Source organism: Rana temporaria, chromosome 3 (genome assembly GCF_905171775.1).
Source record: "Rana temporaria chromosome 3, aRanTem1.1, whole genome shotgun sequence".
Lineage (NCBI taxonomy): Eukaryota > Metazoa > Chordata > Amphibia > Anura > Ranidae > Rana > Rana temporaria.
Window position 1 is genome coordinate 283,804,177 of NC_053491.1, and position 20,274 is coordinate 283,824,450.

General features: G+C 48.2%; 1 protein-coding gene across 1 annotated transcript in view; it reads right to left on the reverse strand.

The window, feature by feature from the left end:
• SLC23A1 (solute carrier family 23 member 1) overlaps window positions 1-20,274 on the reverse strand; it is a 408,950-nt gene that overhangs the window by 108,087 nt on the left and 280,589 nt on the right. The window contains exon 11 of the mRNA XM_040344710.1: window positions 8,520-8,625. Coding sequence (XP_040200644.1) covers window positions 8,520-8,625 — 106 coding nt within the window. The remainder of the gene's footprint in view (window positions 1-8,519; window positions 8,626-20,274) is intronic.

Here is a 20,274-nt window from a genome sequence, read left to right on the forward strand (position 1 = left end):
CAAAAAGGTTGCGACTAAGGCCTCATTGTTCCAACTCAGTTCAGCTGAGTGGATACGGAACTGAAGAGAATATTGTCCCACTGAACGGGATTCTTGGCGGAGACGTAAAAGGGCGCTGGCTGCTGAAGAGACACGAGCCGGTTCTTCAAAGATATTCCGAAAAAGTTTCAAGAAAACAGGCAGGCTAGAAACCACTGGATCATTCAATTCCCACAGAGGGGCAGCCCAGGCTAAGGCTTCCCCGGAGAGGAGAGAAATGATATAGGCTATCTTGGCCCGGTCAGACAAGAAGTACTGGGGCAGGAGCTCAAAATGAATAGTGCATTGGCTAAGGAATCCCCTGCAGGCTTTGGAGTCTCCAGAAAAACGGATTGGAGGTGATAACTTCAGTGAATGCGACTCTGCGACTGGTGCAACAGGTGCAGCTGCTGGTTGTACTTGGGGTTGCGGATTCGGGGTTCCCAGCGAGGTCTGAAGCTGATCAAAGCGGGAAGCCAGATCCTGAAGGAAACGCATCACCTGATCCTGATTAGCTTCATGCGTCTCGAGTCTGCGAACAATGCACTGTAATGGATCATCTGCGGGGAGCGGCATGTCGGCCGGATTCATGGCTGTTCAAACTGTCAGGTCACCCGTAGCCAGGTGACAAGTGCACCCCGTAGGGGTCAGGGATGCACCACAGGGTGGTGAATCCTATGGCCGACTGCTGCTAGCAGAGACGAAGCGCGAACCTAAGATCACCCAGGGCGCGGAGTCTAAGACCCAGTTTTGTATTCACCAGAGCTCTTGATGGTAGGGATGGTCTTGGCCGCAACTGGGTCCAGGTCGCATCCCCGAGATTCCTCAAGTCACACTCCGCAGGGAGAAGGGGGAAGCAGCCAGTAGGACAAGCAGTGGTGATGGACAGGCCGAGGTCAGGGCAACAGGCAGACAAGGATAACCGTGGAACATGCAAATAGTCAGGGGCACAGGCAGACAAGGAAGTCGGGGACAAGCCAAAACGGTACACGGAAGATGATCGTAGCACTCTGCAAACAGGAACTAGCGATTACACTGCAGACAGGAACTAAGCATAGGAACACTGTTGAACAGCACTGCAGACCTGTAGAGCAAAGGTTAATATAGGCTTCCTGGGATGGACTAGGGTGGAGCCATACAGGAAGAGGAAGTGATAAGAAGGGAGACCAGAACAGGATCTGCCTCTAATGAACACATGGAGATCAGGTAGGCAGACAGACTTGATGCATATTCATGACACAACCCTTGCCCGGTGATTGTGGGGGTCTGCGGGCGGGGGGCTATCGGAATCTGGAAGCCCCCTTTAACAAAGGGGAACTCCAGATCCTGGCCCCCCTATGTGAATTGGTAAGGCCTGTCATTTAACAAAAAAAGTGTGAACATTTTAAAAACTACAGGAGATGGCTTGGGACAAGTCCTTTATTAAAAATAAATACATGATTCCAGCGATGTCAGTCTCGATGTCCAGCATTGTAATCCAATCTCGATGTCTAGCGATGCTCTCTCCAGCGAGGAACGACACACGATCCTGCCTGCAATGGAGGCACCCGGCTGAATGACAAGCAAGCCCCCCCGCCCGCAGACCCCCACAACCACTGGGCAAGGGTTGTGGGGATGAGGCCCTTGTCCCCATCAACATGGGGACATCCTCACCATGTTGAGGGAATGTGGCCTGGTACGGCTCTCTCGCCCCCCTTTTCCTGCGGCCTGCCAGGTTTCGTGCTCGGATAAGGGTCTGGTATGGATTTTTGGGGGGAACCCCATGGAATTTATTTTTTAAATTTGGCTTATGGTTCCCCTTAACCACTAGAGCACCGGGCCATCGTCAAATGACGGCTCCGCGGTGACTCTGAAAATTCAACAGGACGTCAATTGACATCCTGTATTCTTGCAGCCACTGGGGGGCGCGCGAGCGCCCGGCGCGTCCCCGAGATGCCGATGCGCGTGCCTGGCGGTCGCGATGTCCGCCAGGCACTCGGAATCGGCGGCTACAGGGACAAGACGTGGAGCTCTGTGTGTAAACACAGAGCTCCACGTCCTGTCAGGGGAGAGAGGAGACCGATCTGTGTCCCTTGTACATAGGGACATAGATCGGTCACCTCCCCCAGTCACCCCCCTTCCCCCACAGTTAGAACACAATTTAGGTATACATATTAACCCCTCCCTCACCCCCTAGTGTTAACCCCTTGAATGCCAGTCACATTTATACAGTAATTAGTGCATATTTATCGCATTAATCGCTGTATAAATGTGAATGGCGCTAAAAACGTGTCAAAAGTGTCCGATGTGTTCGCCGCAATGTCACGGTGACAGTAAAAAAATCGCAAATCGCCGCCAATACTAGTAAAAAAATTAATAAAATAAAAATGCCATAAATCTATCAGCTATTTTGTAAAAGCTATAACTTTTGCGCAAACCAATCAATATATGATCATTGCGATTTTTTTTACCAAAAATATGTAGAAGAATACATATCGGCCTAAACTGAGGAAAAAAAACGTTTTTTTTTAAAAAAATTGTGATATTTATTAAATAAAAAAGTAAAAAATAGTGTTTTTTTTTAAATTGTCACTCTTCTTTTGTTTATAGCGCAAAAAATAAAAACGGCAGAGGTGATCAAATACCACCAAAATAAAGCTCTATTTGTGGGAACAAAATGATAAAAAAATTGTTTGGGTACAGTGTAGCACTGAAAATTGGCTTGGGCAGGAAGGGGCGTAAGTGCCCGGTATGGAAGTGGTTAATATCCATACCAGACCTGAAGGGTCTGGTATGGAATTTAGGGGGATCCCCACACATTTATTTTTTATTTTTCAATGACTTTGATCTGTATTGCCGGGACCCGACAATTCATTATAGCCGCAAGTAGTTTTAACTGACTTTTTTCCTTTAGAAATGTCATTTTGTGCAGAGACTGTTCTAAACACAGGAAACATGCACTACTTTACAGGCATACTATAGACACCCCCCCCCCCAGGTACGAAATTTAAAGGAATATTTCACTTTTATTGTTTCACTTTAACTGGTTCCCGACCGTCTCCTGTAGATTTACATCTGCAGGAATGGCACGGCTGGGCAAAGTATATACGTCACTTTAAAATTCCCGCCGTGCCCGTGCCCGCGGGCTTGATGTCCGCTGGTGTCCCGCGATCGGTTCACAGAGCTGCAGAACGGGGAGAGGCAAGTGTAAACATGCATCTCCCCATTCTGCCTAGTGACACTGTTACTGATTGTCTGTTCCCTGTGAGCGGAAACAGCGATCAGTGATGTGTCACATGTAGCCATGCCCCCTAACAATAAGAATCACTCCCTAGGGCACACTTAACCCCTTCAGCGCCACCTAGTGGTTAAACCCTTCACTGCCAGTGTAATTTTCACAGTAATCAGTGCATATCTATAGCCCAAAAATGTGTCAAAAGTGTCCGATGTATCCGCCATAATGTCACAGTCACGATAAAAATCCCTGATCGCCGCCATTATTAGTAAAAAAAAATATTAATAAAAATACCATAAAACTATCCCCTATTTTGTAGACGCTATAACTTTTGCGCAAACCAATCAATAAAAGCTTATTGCAATTTTTTTTTACCAAAAATATGTATAAGAATACGTATCGGCCTAAACTGAACAAAAAAAAATGTTTTTTTTTTATATACGTTTTGGGGATAGTTATTATAGAAAAAAGTAAAAAATATTGCTTTTTTTTTTTTTAAATTGTCGCTCTAATTTTTATTTATAGGAGCAAAAAAATAAAATGCAGAGGTCATCAAATACGACCAAAAGAAAGCTTTATTTGTGGAAAAAAGAACGTCAATTTTGTTTGGGAGCCACATCACACGACCGCGCAATTGCCAGTTAAAGTGACACCGAATCGCAAAAAAATGCTCTGGTCTTTGGCCAGCGAAATGGTCCAGGGGTGAAGTGGTTTAGCATTATTAAAATCACTGTTCCCGAAAAAACTGCAATTTTTTTAAAACATTTTTGCATTGATACATGTTCCCTGGGGCAGGACCCAGGTCCCCAAACACTTTTTATGACAATAACTTGCATATTAACCTTTAGATTTCTCCCATAGACTTTTAAAGGGTGTTCCGTGGCTTTTCGAATTTGCCGCGAACACCCCAAATTATTCGCTGTACGGTGAATGGACGAACAGCCAATGTTCGATTTGAACTCATTTTCGACTCGAACATAAAGCTCATCCCTACTACTAAGAATGTCCGCCAATGTCTCCTCTGTCACCTACCCCACCGTTAAGGATGCGGGACAGGTTAATCATGAAACCCGGTTCTGCTCTCCAGAGGGATCCAGGGATCCTCTTTGGGGCTGTTGTTGGCGTACTTGAGAGCGACTCTGATGTCCTTGCCTATTCGAGGGGACAGGCGACCCCCCGTATGTGGGATAAATGAGTAGCCAGTGGATAGGTGACACATCTAAAAATGTATAGTCCCACGAGGTCAGCTGGTGTACACGAGGATGATTCCCTGTGAAACATCACCGCCAGTGGATACCCCCACCTGTATGTACACCCCTGATCTCTGACTAGGTCTAGGACTGGGCGCAGGCGGGCTCTACGCTGGAGAGTAGCCCGATATAAGTCTGGTAGGATCTTGATTAGGGCCCCATTAAAATCAATGTCCCCTGCTTCCCATGCTGCTTCAAGTATCTGCTCCCTCTGTGGGTAACGGTAAATACGACAAACAATGTACGGCAAACAACGTTCCTGGGTCTTTCTGGGTCATTTGACCTAGGGCTCAAGGCTCTATGCACCCTGTCCAGTTCTACCGTGTTCTGGGGGGACTTCAAAACTACCTGGAAGATGGCATTCACTGTTACCTGGAGGTCCTCCACATCAGCTGTTTCAAGGAGGCCCGGTGCCGCAGGTTGTTCCTGCGGCTTATGTCCTCAAGGTTCTCCATGTGAAGCTGGAGGTCAACCGTTGTAGTTGCATATGTGGTCTGTGCTCTCTCAAGGGCCCCGACTCGCTGCTCCAGAGAGGACACAGATTCTTCCCCCACGTTCACCCTCTCTGCCAGTGTATTGATATCTGACCTTACCACCTGGATGTCTTGGTGGTGCGTCTCCTCCATCCGCAGGATCAGAGCCTCGATATCCCTTTGGGTAGGCAGCGCCCTTTTCAGTGTTCGAATGTCTACCTCCAGACTTCCTGCATCTTCAGCTTGCAGGAGATTTTCTAGGGGGTGGGGGTTAGGGTTAGGGTTTCCCATTGAAGAATATGGCTAGGACTCAGGGTTAGGGTTATGGTTAGATTTAGGGTTCGGCTTAGGGTTTCCCATTGAAGAATATGGCTAGGACTCAGGAATTGGAACAGGGACCTCCCCCAGAGGTCAAAGGTCAGAAGGCGGGTTCCCAGAGCTCAAAGGTCACAGGGCATGGCTGACCCACCCTCACCAAAGTGTACCGCCTACCCCAACTAAGTCGGGGAATGAACAAGTCGGGAATGAACAAGTCGGGGTAATCGTCTTGCCTGCGCGAAACGGGCCAGGATGAAGAAGCACGATGAAGAAGCGCGAAGCGGGCCAGGATGAAGAAGCGCCGGATTGTCCACCATGGAGTCTGACCTGGGGAGTGAGGCAGGGGGCGCCGGAGGGCCCGGTCTGATGTTTGCAGCACAGCCCGAGCTGCGTGGTGTTGCCACTATAGCGCCTGGGGATGTTCATTGAGGTAAGGTGAAATATTGCTGGATATCCCCCTGGGAGGCACGAGGATGAGTTCTCTTTGTCGAGTCTTGTACCTATTGCCTTTTCTAATGCTGTGATATTGGCTACCAGTCAGCAGTCACTAGCTGGAGCAGGCATGGAGGCCCCGGAGCTCTAGTAAAATTTGTCTTCACGCTGCCATGTCCAGGCCACGCCCCCGCCGAGCGAGTATGGCCGATTATATGGATTTTACGTTTTTAAGTTGGGATATTTTATTTATATATTTAAATGGCATTACTCTATGTGCACCTCAGTTTTATTTCTGGACCTGCCAGCCACTGCACCTGTGGAGGGTGCTACCTGTTGCAAGTTTTCAGCCAGAAGTTTAGCAATAATTTTATCAGGAAATTATCGTCTCATGCACAAGGGCTACACAAGCCTGTCTGGAGAGCGAGAAACTATTCAAGACAGTGTTTATTCACCTTCCCCTCTTATTGCTCTCCACTTTTAATCTAATATCCTTGGCCACTGACGGCATGTGTACCTTACCCGACTTGTTAACAACCTCAAACTTGTCTGCTGTTTTGGCGCCTGTATTCTCAGCCTAATTAAAGGGGTTGTAAAGGTAAAAGTTATTTTACCTTAATACATTCTAAGCATTATGCCCTGTACACACGATCACTTTTTGTGATGAAATAAATAAAATGTCATTTTTAAAAATGTCATTTAAAATGATCGTGTGTGGGCAAAACATATTTTTTTGTCTTCTGAAAAACGACCAAAAAAAAAATTAGAACATGCTTTAATTTTTTATGTCATTTTTTAAAATGTCATTTTTGTGTCATAAAAAATGATCGTGTGTGGGCAAAAACAACGTTTTAAACCCGCACATGCCCAGAAGCAAGTTTTGAGACGGGAGGTAAAACTACCATTCATAATGGAGTAAGCACATTCATCACGCTGTAACAGACAAAAAAGCACGAATCGTCTTTTACTAACAAGTAACCAGCTAAAAGCAGCCCAAAGGCGAATATAACTTCCCCTTTAGAGTGCCGTCACTTTGTTCATAATTTTTCAAAAACGATGGTGTGTGGGCAACATCATTTTTAATGATGAAGTTGGAAAAATTTCATTTTTTTCATGATAAAAAATGTCATTTTTTTTCATCACAAAAAGTGATCGTGTGTACGCGGCATTAGGGTGAAAAAACATCTGACGATTATAGGCCCCCCAAACCCCCCCTTTACTTACCTGACCCCTTGAAAGCCCCGCGTCGTGAACGTGCAGGCTTCTCGGCCGTCTTCCCAGCTCTGTCATTGGTTGATTGAAAGCAGCACAGCCATTGGCTCCCGCTGGGGGCGGAACTGAGTGATACAGCCGGCTGTATCACGGGAGCGCGCCCGCAAAGGCTCAACACCATGCAAGTTCGCTCGCATGAAGGTGTTGAGTCCTTGCGGGGGGGGGGGGGTAAGCCCAGACAGCCGCCGAGGGACCCCAGGAGACCAGGTTTGGGGCCACTCTATGCAAAATGAGTTGCACAGTGGAGGTAAGTATAACATGTTTGTTATTTAACTACTACCCCACCGCGCCATAGCGAAAATACTGCTACAGCGCGGTGGAGTTATTCCAGGACGACGTCCCTGGGACGTCCTCCCAGAATCCTTCACTCGCGCGCCCCCTGGGGCGCGCTCCCGGAATCATCTGTGAGCGCCGGGTCTAGAAGACCCGGCGCATCACAGATCGCGGTAAATCGCCGCTGATAGCGGCGGTTTACCACGTGATCGCTCCGTCAAATGATGGAGCGATCACTTGTAAACAAACCGGCGTCATGTCATGACGCCGGTTCCTCCCTCTCCTCTCTGTACCGATCGGTACAGTGTGAGAGGAGAGGGGGGAGAGCGGCAGCAGCAGCAGCTGCTGTGGGATGGATCTGTGACACATGCAGTCACAGATCCATCCCTCCCTCCCTGTGCAATTAACTCCTCATACTCTGCAATACCCCCCATACTCTGCAATTAACCCCTCATACTCTGAAATACCCCCATACCCCCCATACTCTGCAATTAACCCCCCATACTCTGCAATTAACCCCCATACTCTGCATTTAACCCCCCATACTCTGCATTTAACCCCCCATACTCTGCAATAACCCCCCCATACTCTGCAATAACCCCCCCCCATACTCTGCAATAACCCCCCCACATACTCTGCAATAACCCCCCCCCCATACTCTGCAATACCACCCAATACTCCGCAATACCACCCAATACTCCGCAATACCTGCTAATATGACAGAAACAAGATTTTTTTTTTTTTTTTTTTACAGAATTTTCAGTGTTTTTTCTTTTATAGCGCAAAAAATAATAATCGCAGAGGTGATCAAATACCACCAAAAGAAAGCTCTATTTGTGGGAAAAAAGGACAAAAATTTCTGATGGGCACAATGTTGTATGACTGAGTAATTGTCATTCAAATTGTGAGAGCACCGAAAGCTGAAAATTGGTCTGGTGAGGAAGGGGGTTTAAGTGCCCTGTGGTCAAGAGGTTAAAAAAATAAATAAAATAACTTTAGTGATCCTTTAAAGGTCATGACAGGTAAGCTGCAAAATAAAACCGGTTTGCTCTTGAATTTAGATATCCAAGAGCAATATTTAGACATCCTTTAGAGAGACTTGAGTTTGGGTATTCTCGTCATTTTTAACAAATTTGACTTTACATGAGTAAAGTACCAAATGCATTAATCATCTTAATTTTTTTTTAAATATTCTTATATAGAATAACACTTTTATTATGTTTAATAGATATTATAAAACAGTGACAACTCTATTAATTAAAAGTTTACCTTAGTAATACCCAAGACACCTATGTTTGGGCTTGAAGAAGTAGAACCATTTCCCGTGCCAAGTAAGCCAGCAATAACACAGCAAAGTCCTTCAATGCATATACCTCTGAAAAAAAAAACCATAGTAATTTGCGACTGAGCTGACTCTGCTGATAACACCGTTTCATAGACTCACATTCCTGTGCTGAAAGCTATATATACATAGAAATTATTCTAAATTCCTAATTCAACACTTATATGAATTATATTTAAGGGTAGCTTGCAAAAGATTACAATTTTATGGTTATCCATAATTAAAATCACACGTATGAAAGAGCTTTGAACAGGTGTTTCTGGCTTAAAGTTCTAAAGTTGAAATTGAGCCAGAAAAGGTCAGAGATATTTCTAGAGTAAAATAACTGTCTGGAAGCTGAGGGTCACAAGAAATTATTTAGAAAATATCTGGAGATGGGCATAGCTGGTTAGAAGATACGATATATTGTCAAAAGTATTGGGACACTTGCCTTTACAAGCACATGAACTTTAATGGCATCCCTGTCCTAGTCCATAGTGTTCAATATTGAGTTGGCTCACCCTTTGTAGCTATAACAGCTTCAACTCTTCCGGGAGGGCTGTCCACAAGTTTAGGAGTGTGTCTATGGGAATTCCAGAAGCACATTTGTGATGTTGGACAAGAAGGCCTTGCTTCCAGTCTCCACTCTAAGGTGTTAAGGTCAGGACTCTGTGAAGGCCAGTCAAGTTCCTCCACCCCAAATGCGCTCATCTGTGTCTTTATAGACCTTGCTTTGCGCACTGGTGCATAGTCATGTTAGAACAGGAAGGGGCCATCCCCAAAATTATCTGGACCGATGCACAAAGCATAAAGAAATGGATGAGCGAGTTTGGGGTGGAGAAACTTGACTGGCCTGCACAGAGTCCTGACCTCAACCCGATAGAACACCTTTGGATGCATTAGAGAGGAGACTGCAAGCCAGGCCTTCTCGTCCAACATCAGTGTCACAAATGCGCTTCTGAAAGAATGGTCAAACATTCCCATAGATACACACCTAAACCTTGTGGACAGCCTTCCTAGAAGAGTTTAAGCTGTTATAGCTGCACAGGGTGGGCCAACTCGATAAACCCTACAAACTAAGACTGAGATGCTATTAACGTTTATGTAAAGGCAGGCATCTCAATACTTTTGACAATACATAGTGTATCTCTGGTGTGAGGTATCTTGTGAGTTGGGAATGGACAAGAATAGACAGGATCAGTTTAATAGAGAAATAATATATACTTTTGTTTAAATACCGTTAGGATTATTGCATAATAATATATTCTTAGTTATAATTAATAGTATTAGTTATAATTAATAGTATCTGTGTGTATTTTTTAATATATATATACACACATACAGTAGGTGACTGCGATATTTCGTCAATCTCGCTGCTTTTATCGGCGAGATTGACCACCTACGAGCCCCGTCGCAGGAGCCAGCGCCGAGCTGGCTCATCGGGAAAGGGAAAAATGTGTTGAAGCCGACATACGTCCGACTTACAATGAACGGGGATCCGACTTGGATTCCTGCCAATTCCAAGCACAGTGTTTGGTATGAATCATAAGGGGAGTTTACTCCACGCCAAATTTTAAATAAAAAACTGTCATGGGTTCCCCTCCAGGAGCATACCATGCCCTGGGTGGTGACGACATAATTACCCCGCCCCTTATGTCATCACCACCCGGAGCATGATGGGACTGTGACCTCATAAGAGGCCTATATAAATCGTTGCGCACCGCACACCCGGCATTACAGCGGGAGGGAGCGTTGTGGCAACATCGGAAGAAAAGAAGAGGGAAGAAGACGATGGGGAAGACCGGCCGCTGCTAGTAAAAGAGCTGGAAGAAGATATTGGAGCAGCCCAGCAGAAGAAGGAAGGCACCGGAGAGTGGGAGAAGAACCAGAGAGCACAGAGACAACACCAAGGAGCAAAGGAAGAGAGCGGAGAAGTCAGAAGAAGACCCCCGAAGTCAGAAGAAGACCCCCGGAGAGCGAGAGGAGAGGCCAGAGAGTGCAGAGAAGTTGGAAAAAGACCCCCCAAGTCAGAAGAAGACCCCGGAGCTGCCTAATAAATAACTTTAAAAACCAGTGTATCGTGTTTTATTTCTTGACACTTTTTTCCTCCAGGTGAATGGGTAGGGGTACGATGTACCCCATACTCATTCACCTAGGGTGGGGGGCCGGGATCTGGGGGCCCCCTTAATAAAGGGGGCTCCCAGTTTCCGATAAGCCCCCCGCCCGCAGACCCCGACAACCAATGGCCAGGGTTGTCGGGAAGAGGCCCTTGTCCCCATCAACATGGGGACACGGTGCTTTGGGGTGGGGGGGCCGCAAAGCACCCACCACCCCATGTTGAGGGCATGTGGCCTGGTATGGCTCAGGAGGGAGGGGCGCTCGCTCATCTCCCACTCCTTTCCGGGCGGGCAGTGTGCTCGGATAAGGGTCTGGTACGGATTTTGGGGGAACCCTCACGCCATTTTTTCGACGTAGGGGGGTTTCCCCTTACAATCCATACCAGGGCCTGGTATGCTCCTGGAGGGGAAGTCCTGCCGTTTTTTTATTTAAAATTTGGCGTGGAGTTACCAAACACAGTGCCTGGAATTGGCAGGATTACAAGACGGATCCCCGTTGCTTCTTTCTCGGGCTCGCTGTAATGTGTTTTTGCTTTTGCAGCCAGCACAAGATGTACAGCACCCTGACGCCAAGAACCAGTGCGACGCGATAGCGCTGGAAACACATTCTCGCGGGCAGGTACTGTACAGTATATTATCTTTTTTAGTTTCAATATTTCTTTATTTTGATTCAACAAGAAAAAGAATAAGAATGTTCAGTTTCCCGTTTTACATAAGTCATGTAAGCATATTGTAGTATTCTTAGTAAAGAGCAATAGTAAGACAAAAGCCCTAAGGACAAAAAGCAAAGATAACGGTAGAAGAGAGAGGATGAAGTGAAGGGGAGGGATAGCGAAGTAAAGAAGGGGGGAGTATAAGGCTGAGGAAAGGGGGCCTGGAATAGGGGGAACAGAAGATAGGGGAAGATAGGAAGGGGGGGGGGATGACACTGTTGGGATGAGTAAGTGGATGGTCACATATTATTAACACATGTATTAAGAATATTTGGGTAGTTTAAAGTCCAGACTGTCTTGCAGTGGGTCCTAAAATACTAGTGTTGAGGTAACTTGCAAGAAGGGTGAAAGGTCCAAGGGGACCATAGAGGGGTACATTTTTCAACAAGAAGGTGTGCTTAGGGAAACAAACTCAAGCAAGAATGTTCGGTCAGAATTTGAGCAGTGGTGGCAACATCAGGGAGTGTCACTTGCTTCCATCTCCTGGTTATTGTGAGTTTAGCTGCAATGAATATGTGGGTTAAGATGGCTTGGAACTTTGGAGGCTAGGAGTCCAAACCTATTCCAAACAGGGCCAACTTTGGGTCTGGGTTAAGTGGAGGTTTAGTGATGGAGAAGGCTAAGGTGAATATTGAAGTCCTGAAGGCTGTAACTTTTGGCCAAATCCACCACATGTGTGTCGGCAAGCCAGTGTGTCCACAGTTCTGCCAGCATTGTGGGGAATGGTTGGGCTAGATACTGTAGATGCTAGTTTATCTGGAGTGGAATACCAAATAATTAGGAGCTTTTGGGAGGATTTCTAATGAGTTAGGCATCTAAAGTATTTAGGAGAAAGCCATGAGGCTGTGTGCCATTGGTTGTGGTCAGCTGAAAACTGGAAAACTCGTTACCAGTAGGTCACGGAGGGAAACTTCTGCATTCAGGTGCCTGAGGTGAGCAAAGTGTAGAATGATGAGACACACAGTTGGAAGTTTGAAGGGTTGTCCACCAGGGAGAGGAATTTTCTCGAGATATCCAGTGATGAGCATGGAATGACCTTTTGAAGAGCGCATCTTACTTGAAGATACTTGAAGGTAGAAGGTTTTGGGAAGTATTTGGCTCTGAGCTCCTGGAAGAAGAATAGAACGTTGCAAGAAAAGAGTTGAGAGATGTTGTGGATTCCAGCTTGGTCCCAATTTGCTAGAGAAGTCCCTGGGATCAGTGGCTCAAGGGATCTCATTGGAAGGGAGTGAAGAGTTTGTTGTGAAGGGCCTTGGCACAATTTGACCACTGAAGCTTTAAGTCGGATTTTGTAGCAGCAGATGCAGTTTGAGTCTTAGGCCCCGTACACACGGTCGGACCAAACCAATGAGACTGGCCCGTCGGACCGTTTTCATCGGTTCACCTCTGAAGTGGCCGTACGGCCTGATATGTGTACACACCATCAGTCCAAAATCCGATCGGGTCAGAACGCGGTGACGTCAAACACACAACGTGCTGAATAAAACGAAGTTCAATGCTTCAAAGCATGCGTCGACTTGATTCTGAGCATGCGCGTGTTTTGAACCGATGCTTTTCTGTACTAACCATCGGTTTGGTCCGATGGGGCAGCGGTCCATCGGTTTGGTTTTGAAGCATGTTTAGAAATTTTGGACCGAACTAAACCAGACCGATAGCCTATACACACGGTCGGTTTGGTCCGATGAAAATGAACTTCGGTTCATTCTCATCGGACCAAACCGACCGTGTGTACGGGGCCTTAGAGTCGGAGATCACCATCTTAATTGGTAGAGGATAGTTGCTTTATAGTAGACAATACCTTTGGGAGCCCCTATTCCAGCTAATTTAGTTGGAATTATCTCTTTTTTTTTTGGGGTCCCAAATGAAATTCTGCAGAATGGTCAGGATCCATCTAAGCTGTACTAGGGAGTAGGGGAGAGGCAAACTTTGAAAGAGGTACAAAACATAACGGTAATATAAGCGGTAATATAAGCTGCAATATAAAGATTTTTGATCAGGATATACAACCTGCCCGTGAGGCATCTCCAGAGAGTGTAGAGCATGGTTTTAATAAAAAAAAGAAGAATGCAGCGCTTAAAAATCATAGAGATGAATATAAGAGTTTTCACGCGCTACTGTGTAACATCTCAATGACAGATGTGAAGGGGTTAAGTATGAATCAGCTGCTACAAAACACCGAAAGGTAAAACCAAGACCTGAGTGTACATGAATATAAAAAGTAGTGCTGAGCTGTTGATAGAATTATATGCAAAAGTATAAAAACACACAAGCATAAAAGCAATGATAATAAGTGGTAAAGCAGGGTGAATGGATATCTGCACTAACTTTAAAACAACAACAAGAAAAAAGCAGCTAGCACAGTTTGTAGATAAGGCAAACACAAATAATAAAGTCCTATAGCCAGATTCACGTAGTCCGGCGTATTTTTAGGCGGGCGTAGCGCAGCTCATTTGCACTACACTGACGTAAAATAGAGAGGCAAGGCCAGTATTCACAAAGCACTTGCTCCCTAAGTTACGTTGGCATAGCGCAAATGGCTCGGCGTAACCCTGCCTAATTCAAAATAGGCAGGTAGGGGGCGTGCTCCATGTAAATTACCCGTGACCCCATGTAAATGAGGGCCGTTGGTATGGCGCATGCGCGCGCATGCTCAGAATCACATCGCAAATACTCCTTGCTTTCCGACGTCCATACTTTGCATGGGCTGCGCCACCTACAGAGGTGTTTTATCTTAACACCGGCGCATGTCTTACGTAAACGGCGTAGCTTACTGCAACGGGCGTACGTACATTCGTGAATCGCGTATCTTGCTCATTTACATATTCAACGCGTAAGTCCTCGTACATGCCCCTAGCGGCCAGCTTAAATATGCAGCTAAGATACGACGGCGTATGAGACTAACGCCGGTCGTATCTTAGCAACAGTGAAGCGTATCTCAGTTTGAGAATACGCTTAAAGATATGACGGTGCTCATTCGGACTTACGACGGTGTATCTACTGATACGCCGTCATAGGTCTCTATGAATCCGGCTACAAGAGTGCAGCGCTTCAGTGTAAATTCTAAAAATTATGAAAGTAATAGTCCAAGTGGATGAAAACAATCTGAGATACAGCTGGTAAAAGGACCTCCACCAAAGCTTCAGTGTGCAAAGGAAAGGCACACCACACCACTGTGCTAGCAATCTGCTTACCAGAGAGACATGAAAACAGGCATTGTAATCATATAATGCATGAAGTCAGTAGTGATTTCCACTCTCCAACTTGATAAGGTAGGTTGCGGGAATGTCCAAAATCATCAACAATATAGAGACGTCCAGGACTCACAAGGACACATATGCCGCTTACACACGATCGGTTAAACCGATGTGAATGGTCTGATGGACAGTTTTCATAGGTCCAAACTGATCGTGTGTGGGCGCCATTGGTTATTTAACCATCGGTTAAAAAAAAGCCAACTTGTTTTAAATTAAAAAAATCCACGCATGCTCAGAATCAAGTCGACGCATGCTTGGAAGCATTGAACTTCATTTTTTTCAGCACGTCGTTGTGTTTTACGTCACTGCGTTCTGACACGATCGTTTTTTTAACCGATGGTGTGTAGGCGTGACGGACCATCAGTCAGCTTCATCGGTTAACCGATGAAAACGGTCCATCGGTCCGTTCTCATCGGATGGACCGATCGTGTGTACGCGGCAATAGATGTATTGTGCAATCATCAACAGGAGTATAACTTTGTTAAAATAAATGTTTCAATGAGTTTAAAATATTAGTGCACTGTCTGTGAATCTTTTGAAAGTTTTGGTCCACAGTGGTGCTTTGACTGTGTCATGGTCTTACCTCTTGCTGGCTTCTTTCATCTGACATGTGCTGGCGGCCATGTTGGTTTCTGGGCTTCTTATAACTTACCACACCCTGCGGCTCCTCCTTCCCACTGGGAGGAGCTGGATGCCTTGCATATATATAGGAGGTCTGTTGCTTCATTTCCCTGCTTGGTCCTCTTGTATTCACATGCTCCTGAGATTGTGCTGCTGCTTTTGGTTACCGACCCGGCTTTCACGGACTACCCTTCTGGCTCCTGATCCCTGGCTTCGTTCGGACTACCCTTCTGGCTCCTGATCCCTGGCTTTGTTCGGACTATCCTTCTGGCTCCTGATCCCTGGCTCCGGTGGAAGACTCTGCACTGTTTGATCATCCGTTTGGACTTTTACCTTGCTGTTTGGTTTTCAATAAAGCCTTCCTATTTCATTTATCTATTGTTGTACGTCTGATTCATGCTTCCGTCACATTAGGACCAAGCCATGAATTCTGACGGTACAGGGCCACCTTCGCTACCCATGCTGGTTGCCAGACTTGATCAGCAGGATCACCTGCTGGGTCAGTTCGCTCAGGCGTTGCAAACCCTGCTTGTACGCACGGCTCATCTCGCTCCCATTGCCGATAGGCCGGTTGTCGCTCCTGGGTCCGCTCCTACTGCCGCTCCGGTTGTTGCGCCAGAGTCTACCCCGACACCTGTTGCGACTGCGGTGTCCCGCGGTATGATCGGTTCTGCCCCCCTTCCGCAGCGCTTTGGGGGAGAGCCAACTCAGTGCCGAGGTTTCCTTAGCCAAGTGGGCATTTATTTCGAGTTGCTGCCACATGCCTTTTCTACAGGGAGATCTAAGGTGGGCTTCTTGATCTCGCTGCTCTCGGACAAGGCCTTGGCCTGGGCCAGCCCTTTATGGGAGAACAACAATCCGGTGGTTGCCAAGTTTTCCGGTTTTGTTGCTTCTCTTCGGAAGGTATTCGATGTACCGGCTCGCTCTGCCTCTGCTGCGAAGTTCCTTATGTCCGTCAGACAGGGTTCACGATCGGTAGCCGAATACGCCATTGAGTTTCGTACCCTGGCAGCAGAGGTGGGCTGGAATAATGAGGCTCTGCTCGCTGCTTTCTCCCATGGTCTCTCGGATGCCTTGAAGGATGAGGTTGCAGCTAAGGACCTACCAGTGGAGCTTGAGGCTCTTATTTCTTTCCTGATATTGATTGACACCAGACTCAGGGAGAGACCTTCCTTTAAGGAGAGCCTGCGGAGGTCTCCTAACAGATTGGCGCCTACGTTTGCTGTCCCACCCGTGCCTCCCTCTCCTCCCACGCCTCCTGGAGTTGACATGTCTGGGGGTGAACCCATGCAGCTGGGGTTTGCTCGCCTGTCCGAGGGGGAGAGGGCACTCCGGAGACGCGAGGGCCGATGCATGTACTGTGGTCTCGGTGGGCATTTTCGGTTGGCATGTCCGAACCGTCCGGGAAACGCTCGCACCTGAGATCCTGTCGGGGGCAGATCTTGGGTGGAGTCTCTTCGTCCCCAGTTTCCCGTGCTGATAAACCACTGATCACCGTTGTTCTCTCCTGGGTCGGGGGCTCGGTGACGACCCAGGCGTTGGTGGACTCTGGTGCTGGTGGATTTTTCATTGATAGTAAGTTCGCTGCCGCCAACTCCATTCCTCTGCAGGCTCGAGTTTCCCCGCTGGTTCTCGAGGCGATAGACGGCAGACCCCTCCAGCCGTCACACGTGACTCATGAGACCCTTCCAGTGGGGATAGCCATTGGGGCCGTTCACAGGGAGTCAGCCTGCCTTCAGGTCATTTCGTCTCCACACTACTCGGTGGTCTTGGGGTACCCCTGGCTCCAGAAGCATAATCCGACTTTCGATTGGAGATCGGCCGAGATCCTCTCGTGGTCACCACAGTGTGGGGCTAGTTGCATCCATGGGCCTGTCAAGTTGTTGTGTACCTCCTCGGACTCTGTGTTGCCTCCTGAATACGAGGGGTACCGGGATGTATTCGATAAGGTGCGCGCTGTTGCCCTGCCTCCGCACCGCCCATACGATTGTGCCATAGAGTTACAACCTGGTGCCGTTCCTCCTCATGGCATGGTCTATCCACTGTCGGTTGTGGAGAATGAGGCCATGGAGGAGTACGTGAAGGAGGCGCTTTCCCGTGGTCACATTCGCAAATCCTCGTCCCCGGCAGGGGCTGGGTTTTTCTTTGTGAAAAAGAAGGGCGGAGAGTTGAGGCCTTGCATCGACTATAGAGGCCTTAATCGCATCACGATCAAGAATGCATACCCGATACCCTTGATTTCTGAGTTGTTTGATCGCCTGAAAGGGGCCACGGTCTTTACTAAACTCGACCTGAGGGCGGCATATAACCTGGTAAGGATCAAGGCTGGTGACGAGTGGAAGACCGCGTTCAACACCAGGACCGGTCATTATGAATCCTTGGTTATGCCCTTTGGGTTGTGCAATGCGCCCGCAGTCTTTCAGGAATTCATCAACAATGTTTTCCGTGACCTGTTGCAGCAGTGTGTGGTGGTCTATTTGGATGACATCTTGGTATATTCTGAATCCATGGAGGCCCACATTCTGGATGTCAAGCGAGTGTTGCAACGGCTACGAGAGAACAAACTGCTCGGTAAGCTTGAGAAATGCGAATTTCACCGATCCCAGGTAACCTTCTTAGGTTACATCATTTCCCCTGAGGGGTTCTCCATGGACCCTGAGAAGGTTTCGGCTGTCTTACAGTGGCCCCAGCCCAGTGGTCTTCGTTCCCTGCAGCGCTTTTTGGTCTTCGCCAATTATTATCGGAAGTTCATCAGGGACTTCTCCATGCTGGCCAAGCCTCTCACGGATCTGACCAGGAAGGGCAGTAATTCCCAGGTCTGGCCGCCCGAGGCCATCCGGGATTTTGAGGCTCTAAAATCTGCCTTTGTGTCGGCTCCAATACTGTCTCATCCCAACCCTGGGTTGCCCTTTGTTCTCGAGGTGGACGCGTCTGAGACGGGAGTAGGCGCCCTTCTGTCTCAGCGTCGAACACCAGAGGGTCCTCTGCTTCCCTGTGGGTTCTACTCCCGGAAACTGTCTCCCGCGGAGTGCAACTACCAGATTGGTGACAGAGAGTTGTTGGCCATCGTTCAGGCTCTCAAGGAGTGGAGGCATTTGCTCGAGGGTTCGGTGGTTCCGGTTCTCATCCTGACGGATCACAAGAATCTGACTTACCTTTCTGAGGCCAAGAGATTGACACCACGTCAGGCCAGATGGGCTCTGTTCCTGTCATGTTTTAATTACGTGGTCTCTTACCTACCCGGTTCCAAGAACGTCAGGGCGGATGCCTTATAACGTCAATACTCCGAGCTGTCCAGGGAGGAATCGATACCGACTTCGGTCATACCTCCTAATCAGATCCTGGCCGCCATTCGCACCAGCCTGACCTCTCCCCTTGGAGAGCAGATTTTGGCGGCCCAATCTGGTGCTCCCTCTGGGAGACCCAACGGCAGATGTTTTGTGCCTGAGGAGTTGCGCACTCGGTTGTTGCGAACCTACCATAACTCCAAGACCGCGGGGCATCCTGGAAAGAATCAGCTGTCCTGGGCTGTTTCACGTTTGTTCTGGTGGCATTCTCTACGTTCTGACATCGCCGCATATGTAGCGGCATGCTCTGTTTGTGCCCAGAGTAAATCCCCTCGGCACCTTCCGTTGGGCCTTCTGCAACCCATCGCTACCGGGGAGCGCCCATGGTCACACCTTGGGATGGACTTCATTGTGGACCTTCCTGCATCCCGAGGCCATACGGTCATTCTCATGATTGTGGATCGGTTTTCCAAAATGTGCCACTGTGTTCCTCTCAAGAAATTACCCTCTGCACAAGAGTTGGCCACGGTTTTCGCCAGGGAGGTCTTCCGGTTGCACGGTTTGCCCAAGGAGATAGTGTCAGTTTGTGTCCAGGTTCTGGCGCGCCTTTTGCTCCCAGTTGGGGATTCATCTCTCCTTCTCCTCGGCCTACCACCCTCAGTCCAATGGGGCCGCAGAACGATCCAATCAGGCCCTGGAGCAATTCCTTCGTTGCTATGTCTCCGATCATCAAGACAAGTGGGTTGACCTTCTGCCTTGGGCTGAGTTTGCCAGGAACACGGCGGTGAACTCTTCCTCTGGGACGTCTCCCTTCATGGCCAATTATGGGTTCCAACCTGCCGTGTTATCGGAGTCATTCACTCCCCAAGATATTCCGGCTGTGGAGGATCACCTTTCCGCTCTACGTGCTTCTTGGATACAGATCCAGAGGTCCCTTGAGGTCTCTGCGCAGCGCCAGAAACTCCAGGCTGATCGCAGACGGGCGCCTGCTCCTTCCTACCAGGTCGGAGACCGTGTATGGTTGTCCACTCGCAACCTCAACCTTCGAGTGCCCACTCCCAAGCTGTCTCCTCGCTTTGTTGGTCCCTTCCGAGTGCTTCGCAGGGTAAACCCGGTTGCCTATGCCCTTGCGCTCCCACCTGGCATGCGGATCTCCAACGTGTTTCACGTTTCACTGTTGAAACCACTGGTGTGCAATCGCTTCACCTCCTCGGTTCCTCGGCCTCGTCCGGTCCAGGTGGGCGATCATGAGGAATATGAGGTGAGCGATATCCTGGACTCACGCTTGGTCCGTGGTCGGGTGCAGTTTTTGGTCCACTGGCGTGGTTATGGTCCACAGGAGCGTTCCTGGGTTCCCTCCGCAGATGTCCATGCTCCTGCCTTGCTCCGAGACTTCCACGCGCGCTTCCCCCAGAAACCGTTTTTTGCGCCGCGGAGGAGGGGCCCTTGAGGGGGAGGTACTGTCATGGTCTTACCTCTTGCTGGCTTCTTTCATCGGACATGTGCTGGCGGCCATGTTGGTTTCTGGGCTTCTTATAACTTACCACACCCTGCGGCTCCTCCTTCCCACTGGGAGGAGCTGGATGCCTTGCATATATATAGGAGGTCTGTTGCTTCATTTCCCTGCTTGGTCCTCTTGTATTCACATGCTCCTGAGATTGTGCTGCTGCTTTTGGTTACTTCTGGCTCCTGATCCCTGGCTTCGTTTGGA